General features: G+C 35.6%; 2 protein-coding genes across 2 annotated transcripts; both read left to right on the plus strand.

Annotated features, from left to right (window-relative positions):
* The first annotated feature begins 2,627 nt into the window (after nucleotides 1-2,627).
* Nucleotides 2,628-5,253, plus strand: LOC144445310 (uncharacterized). Its single transcript, XM_078134849.1, has 5 exons — nucleotides 2,628-2,787; nucleotides 3,003-3,174; nucleotides 3,682-3,814; nucleotides 3,934-4,044; nucleotides 4,837-5,253. Exons 1-5 carry the CDS (start codon nucleotides 2,628-2,630, stop codon nucleotides 5,251-5,253), a joined length of 993 nt encoding a protein of 330 aa, XP_077990975.1.
* A 9,066-nt stretch (nucleotides 5,254-14,319) lies between these two features.
* Nucleotides 14,320-16,574, plus strand: LOC144445311 (uncharacterized). The gene is made up of 5 exons (XM_078134850.1): nucleotides 14,320-14,479; nucleotides 14,695-14,866; nucleotides 14,993-15,131; nucleotides 15,252-15,362; nucleotides 16,158-16,574. Exons 1-5 carry the CDS (start codon nucleotides 14,320-14,322, stop codon nucleotides 16,572-16,574), a joined length of 999 nt encoding a protein of 332 aa, XP_077990976.1.
* The last annotated feature ends 1,521 nt before the right edge of the window (nucleotides 16,575-18,095 follow it).

The raw sequence follows: 18,095 nt of genomic DNA on the forward strand, positions 1-18,095 counted from the left end.
GATTTCCTTTAACATTTTTAGCTGTATTTTTCATGGCCTGTGTATCAATACGTGTCCTGCCAAGCAGTTGAATGGTTTAATACCGTACCATTGCTGATGTGCCATAAAATCACCATCTGTGTGTGTTGTATGTATGTATGTATGTATGTATGTATGTATGTATGTATGTATGTATGTATGTATGCATGCATATAGGCATGTAGGCATGTAGGCATGTATGTATGTATGTATGTATGTATGTATGTATGTATGTATGTATGTAGGCATGTATGTATGTATGCATCATGTATGTATGTATGTATGTATGTATGTATGTATGTATGTATGTGTGTGTGTGTATGTATGTATGTATGTATGTATGTATGTATGTATGTATGTATGTATGCATATAGGCATGTATGTATGTATGTATGTATGTATGTAGGTATGTATGTATGTATGTATGTATGTATGTATGTATGTATGTATGTATGTATGTATGTTTGGAAAGCATTTTGTCTCACTACTCTTGGCAGAATGTTTTCTTCAGTCTTAGACCAAACTTTTACTGAATTTTATCAAAAAGTTGGAGAAAATCAAGAATTTTTAAGAACAATTTTTTTGGTTGCCAAAGTATTTATTTTGATACCCATTCAGTCCTTTAGTCAGAACTATTTTCATAACCCCAGTTAATATTGTACATGGAATTTTCCACAATTTCTGTCCAGGATTTGAAAATAATTTTCTCCCTGCCCCAATTCAAATTGTTTTTGTAAAGACTACATTAAAAATTACCGGAAAAGCAAAAAAGAATTTTTGCATTGAGAAAAAAGAGAAAAAGCTGAAATGACCATGGAGAGAATTTTTTGTCCGAAATAAACGACTGAATGGTTTAACCGAAAACATTCCTTTTTTGGTGTTAGTTTTATTGGTGAAAATGTTGTGGTAATGTATGTAAGAGTTCACTCAGTGTGTACGTACGCCAACCTAGAATCCAGTCATGTGGGGAGTTTAAATTTGCTCTCACTTTCCTCCTACCACGCCTAGCATTTCACTATAACAGTCCTATATTCACACCTAAAATTAGATTACAATTTCCTGCAATGTTGAATATGGTTATCATGTTGACATCATACCCCTCAGAATTGGTTCTAATCATGTGATGACGCCATTGACGTCATCTGACAGCAGAAAGAATTTTAAAAATCCAGGAATAAATTCAGCCTGTTTTCTGGCATTCGCCTGATTGAAACAATAAGTCATTAGTGAAATGTCAGGCGTGGTATGAGAAAAGTGAGTTTCAGAGCAAAATCTGGATTGCACGCTATAGGGCTATTGTAATCCACCTAGTAAACGTGCATATCACCATGTATATGTACATAGATCACTAACAACTTTCCATGGAAATAAAACATGGGTTTGTAGTGCATCATGAGGTAACTACACGATATTACACGCATGACATCTCTCCTACGTGAAGTTGAAAGATCTCGAAACAGTCGCTGGCATGACATACACAAATTTGAATATTAACACAACAACAACAAACCTGGGATATAGCGTTCAAGTATTTTATCTATGACAGACCTATCTCAGACTTTCAGGTAAAATAAATGCATTATATTCATAAAACAATGAAATATTCGTCATAAATAGCTCAATTTCCCTGAAAGAATGGCATCGGTCGACTAACGATGGACGCATGCGCACTTGGACGCAGTCCACGGATATGGACATATCGGAGGTGAGAACTAAAGTAAATAAACATTCATAGCACAATGTTTGGCTGCAAAAACTAATATTCACAGTATTTCTTCGGTATTTTGTTATCAGAAGAAATATTTGTGGACGATCTAATCGGTTGCCACTAGTACTGAGGTTGTGTTACATTGTGCGACATTCCACATTTCATGACAATCTGTACACATTGTTTGTTGAGAGGAGTTGATATATACGATAAATATGAAAACATCACTTTGGCTATGTTGATATAACAACTGAATATAAAATAAACAGAAACGAAAAAGATCACTAACGTAAATCACTTTTAATCAACCGAAAACGTTTTACTGTAGTACTTTCAATCGACGATCTTGACGTCACAGTTTTCGATTCGTATCATTGGTTTGTTATGTTCTGCGTCTTGCGTTCTATGACCATGTTTGTCTAGAGGAACTTTTTATGCGTTCACATGGTAACTTTGTTCTGTTTTGGGAAATATTCTAAGTTCGAAGCATTACCATAGTTCGTCAACTTCGCGTTTAGTTTATTAGTTCGAAGCAGTACGATAGATCGTGAACATCGTTTTCAGTTTCAGTCCGTAAAATACAAACTGTTTCAGTATGTTCTCTCAGTTTATTTCGCGTTATGAAGGTGTGCATGACTTGGATATCCACCAGTCTCAGTGTAAGCCTGGTAAGTAGACTTAAAATTATTACAAATACTTTGATTTTGAGATTTATAATACTGACAGCACATAGTGTACATTCTAAACACACAGCGTCTCCACATACCTAGTTACGTAGACCGGCTTACAGGTATATGCTAATTCCGGTTGTCTTTATCTGTCTTGTACAGAAGATAGGTATTTTCCAAGTCAAACTAAGTGGTTGAAGTGTGTGGACGTTGTGCTCGGGGTACCACGAAAAATGTCGTGTATCTTCAAACGGAACTCTTGGAAAACGTTGTGGTCCGCTGTCAAAAGCAAATTTCGATCTCCTCAAGACGAAGAAGGAGACGAAAGCAACAATGATAGTAGTCGAAGAGCTAATGGTGGTGGCGATATTGTTGGTGGTTTGATACCTTCTGGTGAGTAAACGAATCTCGTGACTGTCTAAACAAACTTTGAGATCTTCACACACATTCCTTTAACACTTTCGTTTTCATCAAATGTTGGATAATACTAAACCAACTTCCATGATAGTAGAAATATTCCAATGAACTAAATGTTCAGGAAGTTTCGTCATCTGTGCCGATCAAGACGTCTCAGAATGACATTCATAATTTCTTTTTTCAATTTACAGATATAAACCTTGTCCCTTATGACAGTTGGGAAATGGTTGATGTGATTTACAGTGGTAAATTTACTTCTGTACATAAAGTAAAATATGAAGACAAATTTGTGGCGATGAAACACATCAAACTTGGTCATGAGTTGAAACTAAGTGATATTCATAACGAATTGACATTGTTAAGGTGAGTGAACATAAAATATTGCAGATCAATATGTATATCATAATCACTGGACGAAAAACATTTCCAATTTATTAATGTTAGTTTTTATATAATAATTTTCCACTCTTTGCTCAAAGCGCTTTGCAATTATTACCCCTGGAACGGAACTTTATAGGCACAGCGTCCCTTTATACTTCCTCAATTCCCTGGAAAGCACTCATACAGTCCATTGCAGCGTATACAAACGCATGTGAATCAAAGAATTCAAATTGCCACCTCTATCCTACCAGGTCCCCATTTATACAACTGGGTTGACTAGGGCAAAACCCTGAGCTGCCCAAGGACTTTAACCATTCAGAAACAAAGGCAGCGATGAGGCTCAAACCTGCAACCTGCAGATTCAAAACCGTTCGGCGACCGACATGACACCTTGCTGGCTCTAAGAAATGTGCCATGCATATATCTACATATGTGCCTAAATTTGATTAAATCTTGTACAGTAATGGTTCATCATCATTCTCTCTTTAGGGATATCACTCGTGACGGAAATGACAAGTTTACCCATTTGTACGGAGCAGCTACCGACGTATTCACCGTATCTATATTTATGACGTATATTTCTGGTGAGAGTACATTAGGTGATGTCATCGAAGACTTACAGGTGAGTTGGTGACCTGTGACCTTATGACGTCATCATAATTCAATGGATATTGAATTTCATTTTCATGAGATGTGAAATGATAAATATGTATTTCAAGTTCCATTTTTTTCATCAAACAGGTTGATTACACTGACAGAATTCGGTTAGCCATTCAGCTTTGTCAGGCTTCCGACTACTTGCACAACAAACTTGGTATCGTCCATAACGACATCAAGCCACACAATATTCTGGTAAGTATACGATAAATAAACAATTCGTCAATAACAAATAACGGGTAAAATCAAAACTAAGCAAAATATTTGAAATATATTATATGTGTGTTTCCGATAACACGACCGAGCCTAGTTTAAGCTACAAATCATAAACAAGTTACTTCTCTTTCCTTGTAAATTTAAGATTCTTTTTGCATTCAAAGCCGACAAAATGGTGAAAAATTTACTTCAATTTCTGTGTAAATTTTCTTGCAAAGTACCATTTAATATCAATTTTAAGTCCTTTTTTTTAGAGAGAAACCAGGTCTTTTCAAACTGTAACTTGAGTTATACAGAGTAGTCTGCATATATTATGTTTGTCTACTTCACCTAATTCGGTTCAACTTTTTTCGAATTCACATCTCATCAAACTGTCACAGAGGGAATTATTACCAACGCATATCTTGTCTCTAGTCCAAAGCGCAAAACAAACGTAAAATAAAATATCGACCTACCAATCCTATTTTCTGAAGTCATATTATCAGAAACGAACATTTTGTGTTGTTTTTGCTCAATTCGTTAAATAATTAACTCATTTTTGTTGTTGTAAATTTTGGGTACAATTGAGGCGTTATTTGGTTAGTAAAATAAGCGACCTTTCTGTTTAAAATGACTGCTAAACCATAATTAGCAATCGCGTAATGGTAACTCGAGAACTACTGTACATGTCAAATTGTCTATATTGACAGAAAACAGTGGGAAATACAGAAGAAAGACATGGTATTGTTTGAAGATTTGATTGAATAACATTCGTGTATTCACAATTTACAGGTTGATGGTGATAAATTGATGCTGTGTGATTTTGGATATTCTGGTTGCATTGGATCAACCGATAATGTTGGTAATGGAACAATGCAATACATGGCGCCTGAAGCTGTACTAATGAAGTGTGAAACTTTACAGCCATCGCTTGACGTATGGTCGATAGCTGCTACCGTTATTGAAATGTTTATAGACGACCTGCCATGGCCAGAAATTGACGACGACGACGATATTGAAGTCGAAATTGAATATTTACTCAAGAAATATCACAATGTACACCCCAGTGGATTGAACCAAATTGGTGGTTATACATTGGTCGAGATACTACAGTCATGTTTCTATGCCCCTGACATGAGAGCAGGTTTGGGAGAAATAATCCCGAAATTTGAAAAGTTAATACTCGAGTATGAGGATGAACTAGATTAATAGAATTATTTGAGTTTATATTGTGAGAGACTTTATTGTAGTTAAGGTATTAAAAGATTTCCTTTAACATTTTTAGCTGTATTTTTGATGGCCTGTGTATCACTACTTGTCATGCCAAGCAGTTGGTTTAATACCATTGCTGATGTACCATAAAATCGCCATATGTGTGTGTGTATGTATGTATGTATGTATGTATGTATGTATGTATGTATGTATGTATGTATGTATGTGTGTGTGTATGTATGTATGTATGTGTGTGTGTATGTATGTATGTATGTATGTATGTATGTATGTGTGTGTGTGTGTGTGTATGTATGTATGTATGTATGTATGTATGTATGTATGTATGTATGTATGTATGTATGTATGTTCTCTTTGTTGACTATCTCGACTTTCGATGTTACGAAGTGTTCATGGTCTAAGCTTCTGTGATAAAGTAAAATCATATTAACTCTGATTTCCCAACTTGTAGTTTGTTGTGTACAAATTAATACTCCCTCCCCAGAGAAAAAAAAAGGGAAACGCCACTCTAGGGTATACAAATATTATGAAGTTCATAAACTTTGGGTTCAGGAGAGTCGTTTCATCATTTCACATCATTTATAAGTTTCGCTCTGTTGCCAAGAAACACCAGATTAAAACTCTTTTACACCTCTATAGAGTTTCAAATTTAATTTATTCTTGGCAATCAAGCGAAAATAATGTGATATATGAAATCATGAAATGACTCTCCACGACCCACGGTTTATCTCTCTATTTCCTAGTCTAAGAATGGTGTTCTCCTGGAACGCGCCTCGGAGACCAATTTTCTTGAAAATCAAAGTAATCGAAATCTCTCTAAACCTTACCCCTGGTCAGTTTTGAAATTATAATATAACTTTGGGGGTTGTCAGTCTTTTTGTCATGGTAATCACCATATTGGATTCTAAAAAAGGGTTTGATTTTGATAAAAGTTTGATCTCAATGAAAACAACTTGTACGGTTACAACTCATTATTCCGCTTGTATTTTAACTAGAAATGGGTTTAAGTTTACTTGAACAAAGTAACAGAAAAAGTTTAAACAGTTTATTTCCGAGGCGCAAGATTCAAGTAGTGTTTTTACTCATTCCCCACTGATCTATGTATACACGTACACGCGATTCTCTTGCCTTACGACTTGATTAAGAAAAACTGTATACTAATTGTAACTTTCACACTCTCGTTATCATACATACGTATACATATGTATGTATGTATGTATGTATGTGTGTGTATAAAATGTGTGTGTCTCCTACCACGACTTGATTAAGAAAAACTGTATACTAATTGTAACTTTCACACTCTCGTTATCATACATACGTATACATATGTATGTATGTATGTATGTATGTATGTATGTATGTATGTATGTATGTATGTATGTATGTATGTATGTGTGTGTATAAAATGTGTGTGTCTCCTACCACGCCTGGCATTTCACTATTACAGTCCTATATTCACAGCAGCTAAAATTAGATTACAATTTCCTGCAATGTTGAATCTGGTAATCATGTTTACATCATACCCCTCAGAATTGGTTCTAATCACGTTATGACGCGATTGACGTCATCTGACAGCAGAAAGAATTTTGAAAATCCGGGAATAAATTAAGCCTGTTTTCTGGCATTCGCCTGATTGAAACAATAAGTCATTAGTGAAATGTCAGGCGTGGTATGAGAAAAGTGAGTTTCAGAGCAAAATCTGGATCGCACGCTATAGGGCTGGTACAATCCGTTTTCTAATCCTTGCATATCACCATGTATATGTACATAGATCACTAACAACTTTCCACGCAAATAAATCATGGGTTTGTAGTGCATCATGAGGTAAATAAATGTACGATATTACACGCATGAACTCTCTCCTACGTGAAGATGAAAGATCTCGAAACCGTCGCTGGCATGACATACACACATTTGAATATTAACACAACAACAACAAACCTGGGATATGGCGTTCAGGTATTTTATCTATCACAGACATATCTCAGACTTTCAGGTAAAATAAATGCATTATATTCATAAAACAATGAAATATTCGTCATAAATAGCTCAATTTCCCTGAAAGAATGGCATCGGTCGACGAACGATGGACGCATGCGCACTTGGACGCAGTCTACGGATATGGACATATCGGAGGTGAGAACTAAAGTAAACAAACATTCATAGCACAATGCTTGGCTGCAAAAATTAATATTCACAGTATTTCTTCGGTATGTTTTTATCAGAAGAAATATTTGTGGACGATCTAATAATCGGTTGCCACTAGTACTGAGGTTGTGTTACATTGTGCGACATTCCACATATTTGTTGAGAGGACTGAGTTGATATATATGATAAATATGAAAACATCACTTTTGCTATGTTTGTTGATATAACAACTGAATATAAAATAAACAGCAACGAAAAAGATCACTAACGTAAATCACTTTTAATCAAACTAAAACGTTTTTCTGTAGTACTTTCAATCGACGATCTTGCCGTCACAGTTTTCGATTCATATCATTGGTCTGTTATGTTCTGCGTCTTGCGTGCTATGACCATGTTTGTCAAGAAGAACTTTTTAGGGCGTTCACATGGTAACTTTGTTCTGTTTCGGGAAAGATTCTAAGTTCGAAGCATTACCATAGTTCGTCAACTTCGCGTTTAGTTTATTAGTTCGAAGCAGTACGATAGTTCGTGAACATCGTGTTTAGTTTCAGTCTGTAAAATACAAACTGTGTCAGTATGTTCTCTCAGTTTACTTCGCGTTATGAAGGTGTACATGAATTGGATATCAACCAGTCTCAGTGTAAGCCTGGTAAGTAGATTTAAAATTATTACAAATACTTTGATTTTCTGATTTATAATAATGACAGCACATAGTGTACATTCTAAACATACAGCGTCTCCACATACCTACGTAGACCGGCTTACAGGTATATGCTAATTCTGGTTGTTTTTATCTTTCTTGTACAGAAGATAGGTATTTTCCTAGTCAAACTAAGTGGTTGAAGTGTGTGGACGTTGTGCTCGGGGTACCACGAAAGATGTCGTGCATCTTCAAACGGAACTCTTGGAAAACGTTGTGGTCCGCTGTCAAAAGCAAATTTCGATCTCCAGAAAACGAAGAAGGAGACGGAAGCAACAATGATAGTAGTCTAAGAGCTAATGGTGGTGGCGATATTGTTGGTGGTTTGATACCTTCTGGTGAGTAAACGAATCTCGTGACTGTCTAAACAAACTTTGAGATCTTCACACACATTCCTTTAACACTTTCGTTTTCATCAAATGTTGGATAATACTAAACCAACTTCCATGATAGTAGAAATATTCCAATGAACTAAATGTTCAGGAAGTTTCGTCATCTGTGCCGATCAAGACGTCTCAGAATGACATTCATAATTTCTTTTTTCAATTTACAGATATAAACCTTGTCCCTTATGACAGTTGGGAAATGGTTGATGTGATTTACAGTGGTAAATTTACTTCTGTACATAAAGTAAAATATGAAGACAAATTTGTGGCGATGAAACACATCAAACTTGGTCATGAGTTGAAACTAAGTGATATTCATAACGAATTGACATTGTTAAGGTGAGTGAACATAAAATATTGCAGATCAATATGTATATCATAATCACTGGACGAAAAACATTTCCAATTTATTAATGTTAGTTTTTATATAATAATTTTCCACTCTTTGCTCAAAGCGCTTTGCAATTATTACCCCTGGAACGGAACTTTATAGGCACAGCGCTAGCGTCCCTTTATACTTCCTCAATTCCCTGGAAAGCACTCATATAGTCCATTGCAGCGTATACAAACGCATGTGAATCAAAGAATTCAAATTGCCACCTCTATCCTACCAGGTCCCCATTTATACAACTGGGTTGACTAGGGCAAAACCCTGAGCTGCCCAAGGACTTTAACCATTCAGAAACAAAGGCAGCGATGAGGCTCAAACCTGCAACCTGCAGATTCAAAACCGTTCGGCGACCGACATGACACCTTGCTGGCTCTAAGAAATGTGCCATGCATATATCTACATATGTGCCTAAATTTGATTAAATCTTGTACAGTAATGGTTCATCATCATTCTCTCTTTAGGGATATCACTCGTGACGGAAATGACAAGTTTACCCATTTGTACGGAGCAGCTACCGACGTATTCACCGTATCTATATTTATGACGTATATTTCTGGTGAGAGTACATTAGGTGATGTCATCGAAGACTTACAGGTGAGTTGGTGACCTGTGACCTTATGACGTCATCATAATTCAATGGATATTGAATTTCATTTTCATGAGATGTGAAATGATAAATATGTATTTCAAGTTCCATTTTTTTCATCAAACAGGTTGATTACACTGACAGAATTCGGTTAGCCATTCAGCTTTGTCAGGCTTCCGACTACTTGCACAACAAACTTGGTATCGTCCATAACGACATCAAGCCACACAATATTCTGGTAAGTATACGATAAATAAACAATTCGTCAATAACAAATAACGGGTAAAATCAAAACTAAGCAAAATATTTGAAATATATTATATGTGTGTTTCCGATAACACGACCGAGCCTAGTTTAAGCTACAAATCATAAACAAGTTACTTCTCTTTCCTTGTAAATTTAAGATTCTTTTTGCATTCAAAGCCGACAAAATGGTGAAAAATTTACTTCAATTTCTGTGTAAATTTTCTTGCAAAGTACCATTTAATATCAATTTTAAGTCCTTTTTTTAGAGAGAAACCAGGTCTTTTCAAACTGTAACTTGAGTTATACAGAGTAGTCTGCATATATTATGTTTGTCTACTTCACGTAATTCGGTTCAACTTTTTTCGAATTCACATCTCATCAAACTGTCACAGAGGGAATTATCACCAACGCATATCTTGTCTCTAGTCCAAAGCGCAAAACAAACGTAAAATAAAATATCGACCTACCAATCCTATTTTCTGAAGTCATATTATCAGAAACGAACATTTTGTGTTGTTTTTGCTCAATTCGTTAAATAATTAACTCATTTTTGTTGTTGTAAATTTTGGGTACAATTGAGGCGTTATTTGGTTAGTAAAATAAGCGACCTTTCTGTTTAAAATGACTGCTAAACCATGATTAGCAATCGCGTAATGGTAACTCGAGAACTACTGTACATGTCAAATTGTCTATATTGACAGAAAACAGTGGGAAATACAGAAGAAAGACATGGTATTGTTTGAAGATTTGATTGAATAACATTCGTGTATTCACAATTTACAGGTTGATGGTGATAAATTGATGCTGTGTGATTTTGGATATTCTGGTTGCATTGGATCAACCGATAATGTTGGTAATGGAACAATGCAATACATGGCGCCTGAAGCTGTACTAATGAAGTGTGAAACTTTACAGCCATCGCTTGACGTATGGTCGATAGCTGCTACCGTTATTGAAATGTTTATAGACGACCTGCCATGGCCAGAAATTGACGACGACGACGATATTGAAGTCGAAATTGAATATTTACTCAAGAAATATCACAATGTACACCCCAGTGGGTTGAACCAAATTGGTGGTTATACATTGGTCGAGATACTACAGTCATGTTTCTATGCCCCTGACATGAGAGCAGGTCTGGGAGAAATAATCCCGAAATTTGAAAAGTTAATTCTCGAGTATGAGGATGAAATAGATTAATAGAATTATTTGTGTTTAAATTTTGAGAGACTTTTATTGTAGTTAAGGTATTAAAAGATTTCCTTTAACATTTTTAACTGTATTTTTCATGGTCTGTGTATCACTACTTGTCATGCCAAGCAGTTGGTTTAATACCATTGCTGATGTGCCATAAAATCACCATCTGTGTGTGTATGTATGTATGTATGTATGTATGTATGTATGTATGTATGTATGTATGTATACAAGTAATAAATGCCGTCCGGGTAAATACACGCCGACGTAGGAGGCGTGTATTGCCCGGATGGGATTTATCTTGTACCCCGGCAAATAATTCAATGGTGTCATATTCTTCCCAGGAAAAAATCCATACACTCAGTGTTTATGTTTTGATTTTCGACAAGACACCCTGACGCCAACGTGACTTCCAATCGAAGCTGGCAAGTGTCAACAAACTGAATACACGCCTGTGTCAACATTCAATGTCACACACGTTACTATATCGCTATGTTGCACGACAAAAATAGCAATTACATCCCAATGTACAGTGTATTTCATACCACTATGTATTTGCTTGATATTATTATGTAGGACATTCATATTACAAACTACTAAGTACGAAAAATATAAAATACTATAGCAAAAATAAAAAAATACTTTTGGCCTGAACGGCTTCCCATAGTCTACCTCTCGCAAGTTGTAGTAAAATACACCATTCAAACTACAGTGCAATACCGTCCACAATTATTGTGACTTTTTTGTCCATTCCGTCTTCATCCCTCTCCTCGGCCCAACTAGTCCAAACTTGCATGTCATAACAGCAAACCGTCGCTTTCTCCCTGCCAGCATTATACCGTCTCCTCGGCCCAACTATTCCAAACTTGCATGATGAGCTAGTATTTTTTCTGTGTATTTCTGTGTATTTTTCAGTACACTTGTCTTCAGTTTCTGATCTATGTCCTCAAATGTCATAACAGCAAACCGTTGTTTTCTCCCTGCCATTATACCGTCTACCTTGCAAGTACAAGTTGTAGTATGTGTATTTTATTCACCTTCTAAATACACTCTGAGGTAATGTTTATTATTACGACAATAGTTGTGAACGGAAGTCTTATCTGTTCAGTCACAGTCAGGGGTCATGTTTTTGTTATGATTGTCTGCGTCTAATCACTCTTCCCTGGATGCCATTAATTGGATCTCATACACAGCAAATACACTCCCGCCACCGACATTTGATAAATTTGCTACTCTGCTGATACACCGGTCTTCACGCTTTTCCCTGATTGGTCAATAGCCCTCATTTGTAGCTGTCAGTCGAAATTTAACGCCCAGCCGGAGTACAAGTATGTATGTATGTATGTATGTATGTATGTATGTATGTATGTATGTATGTATGTATGTATGTGTGTGTATGTATGTATGTATGTATGTATGTATGTATGTATGTATGTATGTATGTGTGTATGTGTGTGTTTGTGTATGTATGTATGTATGTATGTATGTATGTATGTATGTATGTATGTATGTATGTATGTATGTATGTATGTGTGTGTGTTTGTGTATGTATGTATGTATATATGTATGTATGTATGTATGTATGTATGTATGTATGTTTGGAAAGCATTTTGTCTCACTACTCTTGGCAGAATGTTTTCTTCAATCGTAGACTGAAATCTTACTGAATTATATCAAAACGTTGGAGAAAATCGAGAATTTTTAATCCTTTTGTCAGAACTAATTTCATAACCCCAGTTAATATTGTACATGGAATTTTCCACAATTTCAGTCCCGGATTAAAGACTACATTGAAAATTAATTGAATCTGGATTAGATTACAATTTCCTGCAATGTTGAATATGGTTATCATGTTTACATCATACCCCTCAGAATTGGTTCTAATCATGTGATGACGCCATTGACGTCATCTGACAGCAAAAAAGAATTTTAAAAATGCTGGAATAAATTAAGCATGTTTTCTGGCATTCGCCTGATTGAAACAATAAGTCATTAGTGAAATGTCAGGCGTGGTGGGGGAAAAGTGGGTTTTAGAGCAAAATCTGGATTGCACGCTATAGGGCTGGTACAATCCGCCTAGTAAACGTTTTCTAATCCGTGCATATCACCATGTATATGTACATAGATCACTAACAACTTGCCATGCAAATAAAACATGGGTTTGTAGTGCATCGTGAGGTAACTGCACGGTATTACACGCATGAACTCTCTCCACGTACGTGAAGTCGAAAGATCTCGAAACCGTCGCTGGCATGACATACACATATTTGAATATTAACACAACAACAACAAACCTGTGATATGGCGTTCAGGTATTTTATCTACGACGGACATATCTCAGACTTTCAGATAAAATAAATGCATTATATTCATAAAACAATGAAATATTCGTCATCAATAGCTCAATTTCCCCGAAAAAATGGCATCGGTCGACTAACGATGGACGCATGCGCGCTTGGACGTAGTCTACGGATATGGACATATCGGAGGTGAGAACTAAAGTAAACAAACATTCATAGCACAATGTTTGGCTGCAAAAATTAATATTCACAGTATTTCTTCGGAATTTTTTGATCAGAAGAAATATTTGTGGACGATCTAATCGGTTGCCACTAGTACTGAGGCTGTGTTACATTGTGCGACATTCCACATTTCATGACAATCTGTACACATTGTTTGTTGAGAAGAGTTGATATATATGATAAATGTGAAAACATCACTTTTGCTGTGTTGATATAACAACTGAATATAAAATAAACAGAAACGAAAAAGATCACTAACGTAAATCACTTTTAATCAAACTAAAACGTTTTTCTGTAGTACTTTCAATCGACGATCTTGACGTCACAGTTTTCGATTCATATCATTGGTCTGTTATGTTCTGCGTCTTGCGTGCTATGACCATGTTTGTCAAGAAGAACTTTTTAGGGCGTTCACATGGTAACTTTGTTCTGTTTCGGGAAAGATTCTAAGTTCGAAGCATTACCATAGTTCGTCAACTTCGCGTTTAGTTTATTAGTTCGAAGCAGTACGATAGTTCGTGAACATCGTGTTTAGTTTCAGTCCGTAAAATACAAACTGTGTCAGTATGTTCTCTCAGTTTATTTCGCGTTATGAAGGTTTACATGAATTGGATATCCACCAGTCTCAGTGTAAGCCTGGTAAGTAGACTTAAAATTATTACAAATACTTTGATTTTGATATTTATAATACTGACAGCACATAGTGTACATTCTAAACACACAGCGTCTCCACATACCTAGTTACGTAGACCGGCTTACAGGTATATGCTAATTCCGGTTGTCTTTATCTGTCTTGTACAGAAGATAGGTATTTTCCAAGTCAAACTAAGTGGTTGAAGTGTGTGGACGTTGTGCTCGGGGTACCACGAAAAATGTCGTGTATCTTCAAACGGAACTCTTGGAAAACGTTGTGGTCCGCTGTCAAAAGCAAATTTCGATCTCCAGAAGATGAAGAAGGAGACGAAAGCAACAATGATAGTAGTCGAAGAGCTAATGGTGGTGGCGATATTGTTGGTGGTTTGATACCTTCTGGTGAGTAAACGAATCTCGTGACTGTCTAAACAAACTTTGAGATCTTCACACACATTCCTTTAACACTTTCGTTTTCATCAAATGTTGGATAATACTAAACCAACTTCCATGATAGTAGAAATATTCCAATGAACTAAATGTTCAGGAAGTTTCGTCATCTGTGCCGATCAAGACGTCTCAGAATGACATTCATAATTTCTTTTTTCAATTTACAGATATAAACCTTGTCCCTTATGACAGTTGGGAAATGGTTGATGTGATTTACAGTGGTAAATTTACCTCTGTACATAAAGTAAAATATGAAGACAAATTTGTGGCGATGAAACGCATCAAACTTGGTCATGAGTTGAAACTAAGTGATATTCATAACGAATTGACATTGTTAAGGTGAGTGAACATAAAATATTGCAAATCAATATGTATATCATAATCACTGGACGAATCATATCTACATATGTGCCTAAATTTGATTAAATCTTGTACAGTAACGGTTCATCATCATTCTCTCTTTAGGGATATCACTCGTGACGGAAATGACAAGTTTACGCATTTGTACGGAGCAGCTACCGACGTATTCACCGTATCTATATTTATGACGTATATTTCTGGTGAGAACACATTGGGTGATGTCATCGATGACGAAGACTTACAGGTGAGTTGGTGACCTGTGACCTTATGACGTCATCAACATTTCATGAATATTGAATATCTTTTTCGTCATATGTGAAATGATAAATATGTATTTCAAGTTTAATTTTTTTTCATCAAACAGGTTGATTACACTGCCAGAATTCGGTTAGCAATTCAGCTTTGTCAGGCTACCGACTACCTGCACAACAAACTTGGTATCGTCCATAACGACATCAAGCCATACAATATTCTGGTAAGTATACGACAAATAACCAATTCGTCAAATAACAAATAACGGGTAAAATCAAAACTAAGCAAAATAATTAAAATATATCATATGTGTGTGTTTTCGATAACCCGACCTAGCCTACTTTAATCTACAAATCATAAACAAGTTACTTCTCTTTCCTTGTAAATTTAAAATTCTTTTTACCTTCAAAGCGGACAAAATGGTGAAAAATTTACTTCAATTTCTGTGTAAATTTTCTTGCAAAGTACCATTTAATATCAATTTTAAGTCCCCTTTTTTTTTAGAGAGAAACCAGGTCTTTTCAAACTGTAACTTGAGTTATACAGAGCAGTCTGGATATATTATGTTTCTCTACTTCACCTAATTCGGTTCAACTTTTTTCGAATTCTCATCTCATCAAACTGTCACAGAGGGAATTATCACCAACGCATATCTTGTCTCTAGTTCAAAGCGCAAAACAAACGTAAAATAAAATATCGACCTACCAATCCTATTTTCTGAAGTCATGTTATCAGAAACGAATATTTTGTGTTGTTTTTGCTCAATTAATTAAATAATTAACTCATTTTTTGGTAAATTTTGGGTACAATTGAGGCGTTATTTGGTTAGTAAAATAAGCGACCTTTCTGTATAAAATGCCTGCTAAAATCATGATTAGCAATCGCGTAATGGTAAGTCGAGAACTACTGTACATGTCAAATTGTCTATATTGACAGAAAACAGTGGGAAATACAGAAGAAAAACATAGTATTGTTTGAAGATTTGATTGAATAACATTCGTGTATTCACAATTTACAGGTTGATGGTGATAAATTGATGCTGTGTGATTTTGGATATTCTGGTTGCATTGGATCAACCGATAATGTTGGTAATGGAACAATGCAATACATGGCGCCTGAAGCTGTACTAATGAAGTGTGAAACTTTACAGCCATCGCTTGACGTATGGTCGATAGCTGCTACCGTTATCGAAATGTTTATAGATGACCTGCCATGGCCAGAAATTGACGACGACGACGATATTGAAGTCATAGTTGAGCATTTACTCAAGAAATATCACAATGTACATCCCAGTGGATTGAACCAAATTGGTGGTTATACATTGGTCGAGATACTACAGTCATGTTTCTATGTCCCTGACATGAGAGCAGGTCTGGGAGAAATAATCCCGAAATTTGAAAAGTTAATTCTCGAGTATGAGGATGAAATAGATTAATAGAATTATTTGTGTTTAAATTTTGAGAGACTTTATCGTAGTTAAGGTATTAAAAGATTTCCTTTAACATTTTTAACTGTATTTTTGATGGTCTGTGTATCACTACTTGTCATGCCAAGCAGTTGGTTTAATACCATTGCTGATGTGCCATAAAATCGCCATCTGTGTGTGTTGTATGTATGTATGTATGTATGTATGTATGTATGTATGTATGTATGTATGTATGTATGTATGAATGTATGTATGTATGTATGTATGTATGTATGTATGTGTGTGTATGTATGTATGTATGTATGTATGTATGTATGTATGAATGTATGTATACAAGTATGTATGTATGTATGTATGTATGTAGGCATGTAGGTATGTATGTATGTATGTATGTATGTATGTATGTTTGGAAAGCATTTTGTCTCACTACTCTTGGCAGAATGTTTTCTTCAGTCTTAGACCAAACTTTTACAGAATTTTATCAAAAAGTTGGAGAAAATCAAGAATTTTTAAGAACAATATTTTGGTTGCCAAAGTATTTATTTTGATACCCATTCAGTCCTTTAGTCAGAACTATTTTCATAACCCCTGTTAATATTGTACATGGAATTTTCCACAATTTCTGTCCAGGATTTGAAAATAATTTTCTCCCTGCCCCAATTCAAATTGTTTTTGTAAAGACTACATTAAAAATTACCGGAAAGGCAAAAAAGAATTTTTTGCATTGAGAAAAAAGAGAAAAAGCTGAAATGACCATGGAGAGAATTTTTTGTCCGAAATAAACGACTGAATGGTTTAACCGAAAACGTTCTTATTTTGGTGTTAGTGTTATTGGTGAAAATGTTGTGGTAATGTATGTAAGAGTTCACTCAGTGTGTATGTACACCAACGTAGAATCCAGTCATGTGGGGAGTTTAAATTTGCTCTCACTTTCCTCCTACCACGCCTAGCATTTCACTATAACAGTCCTATATTCACACCTAAAATTAGATTACAATTTCCTGCAATGTTGAATATGGTTATCATGTTGACATCATACCCCTCAGAATTGGTTCTAATCATGTGATGACGCCATTGACGTCATCTGACAGCAGAAAGAATTTTAAAAATCCAGGAATAAATTCAGCCTGTTTTCTGGCATTCGCCTGATTGAAACAATAAGTCATTAGTGAAATGTCAGGCGTGGTATGAGAAAAGTGAGTTTCAGAGCAAAATCTGGATTGCACGCTATAGGGCTATTGTAATCCACCTAGTAAACGTGCATATCACCATGTATATGTACATAGATCACTAACAACTTTCCATGGAAATAAAACATGGGTTTGTAGTGCATCATGAGGTAACTACACGATATTACACGCATGACATCTCTCCTACGTGAAGTTGAAAGATCTCGAAACAGTCGCTGGCATGACATACACAAATTTGAATATTAACACAACAACAACAAACCTGGGATATAGCGTTCAAGTATTTTATCTATGACAGACCTATCTCAGACTTTCAGGTAAAATAAATGCATTATATTCA

Source organism: Glandiceps talaboti, chromosome 14 (assembly GCF_964340395.1).
Source record: "Glandiceps talaboti chromosome 14, keGlaTala1.1, whole genome shotgun sequence".
NCBI lineage: Eukaryota > Metazoa > Hemichordata > Enteropneusta > Spengelidae > Glandiceps > Glandiceps talaboti.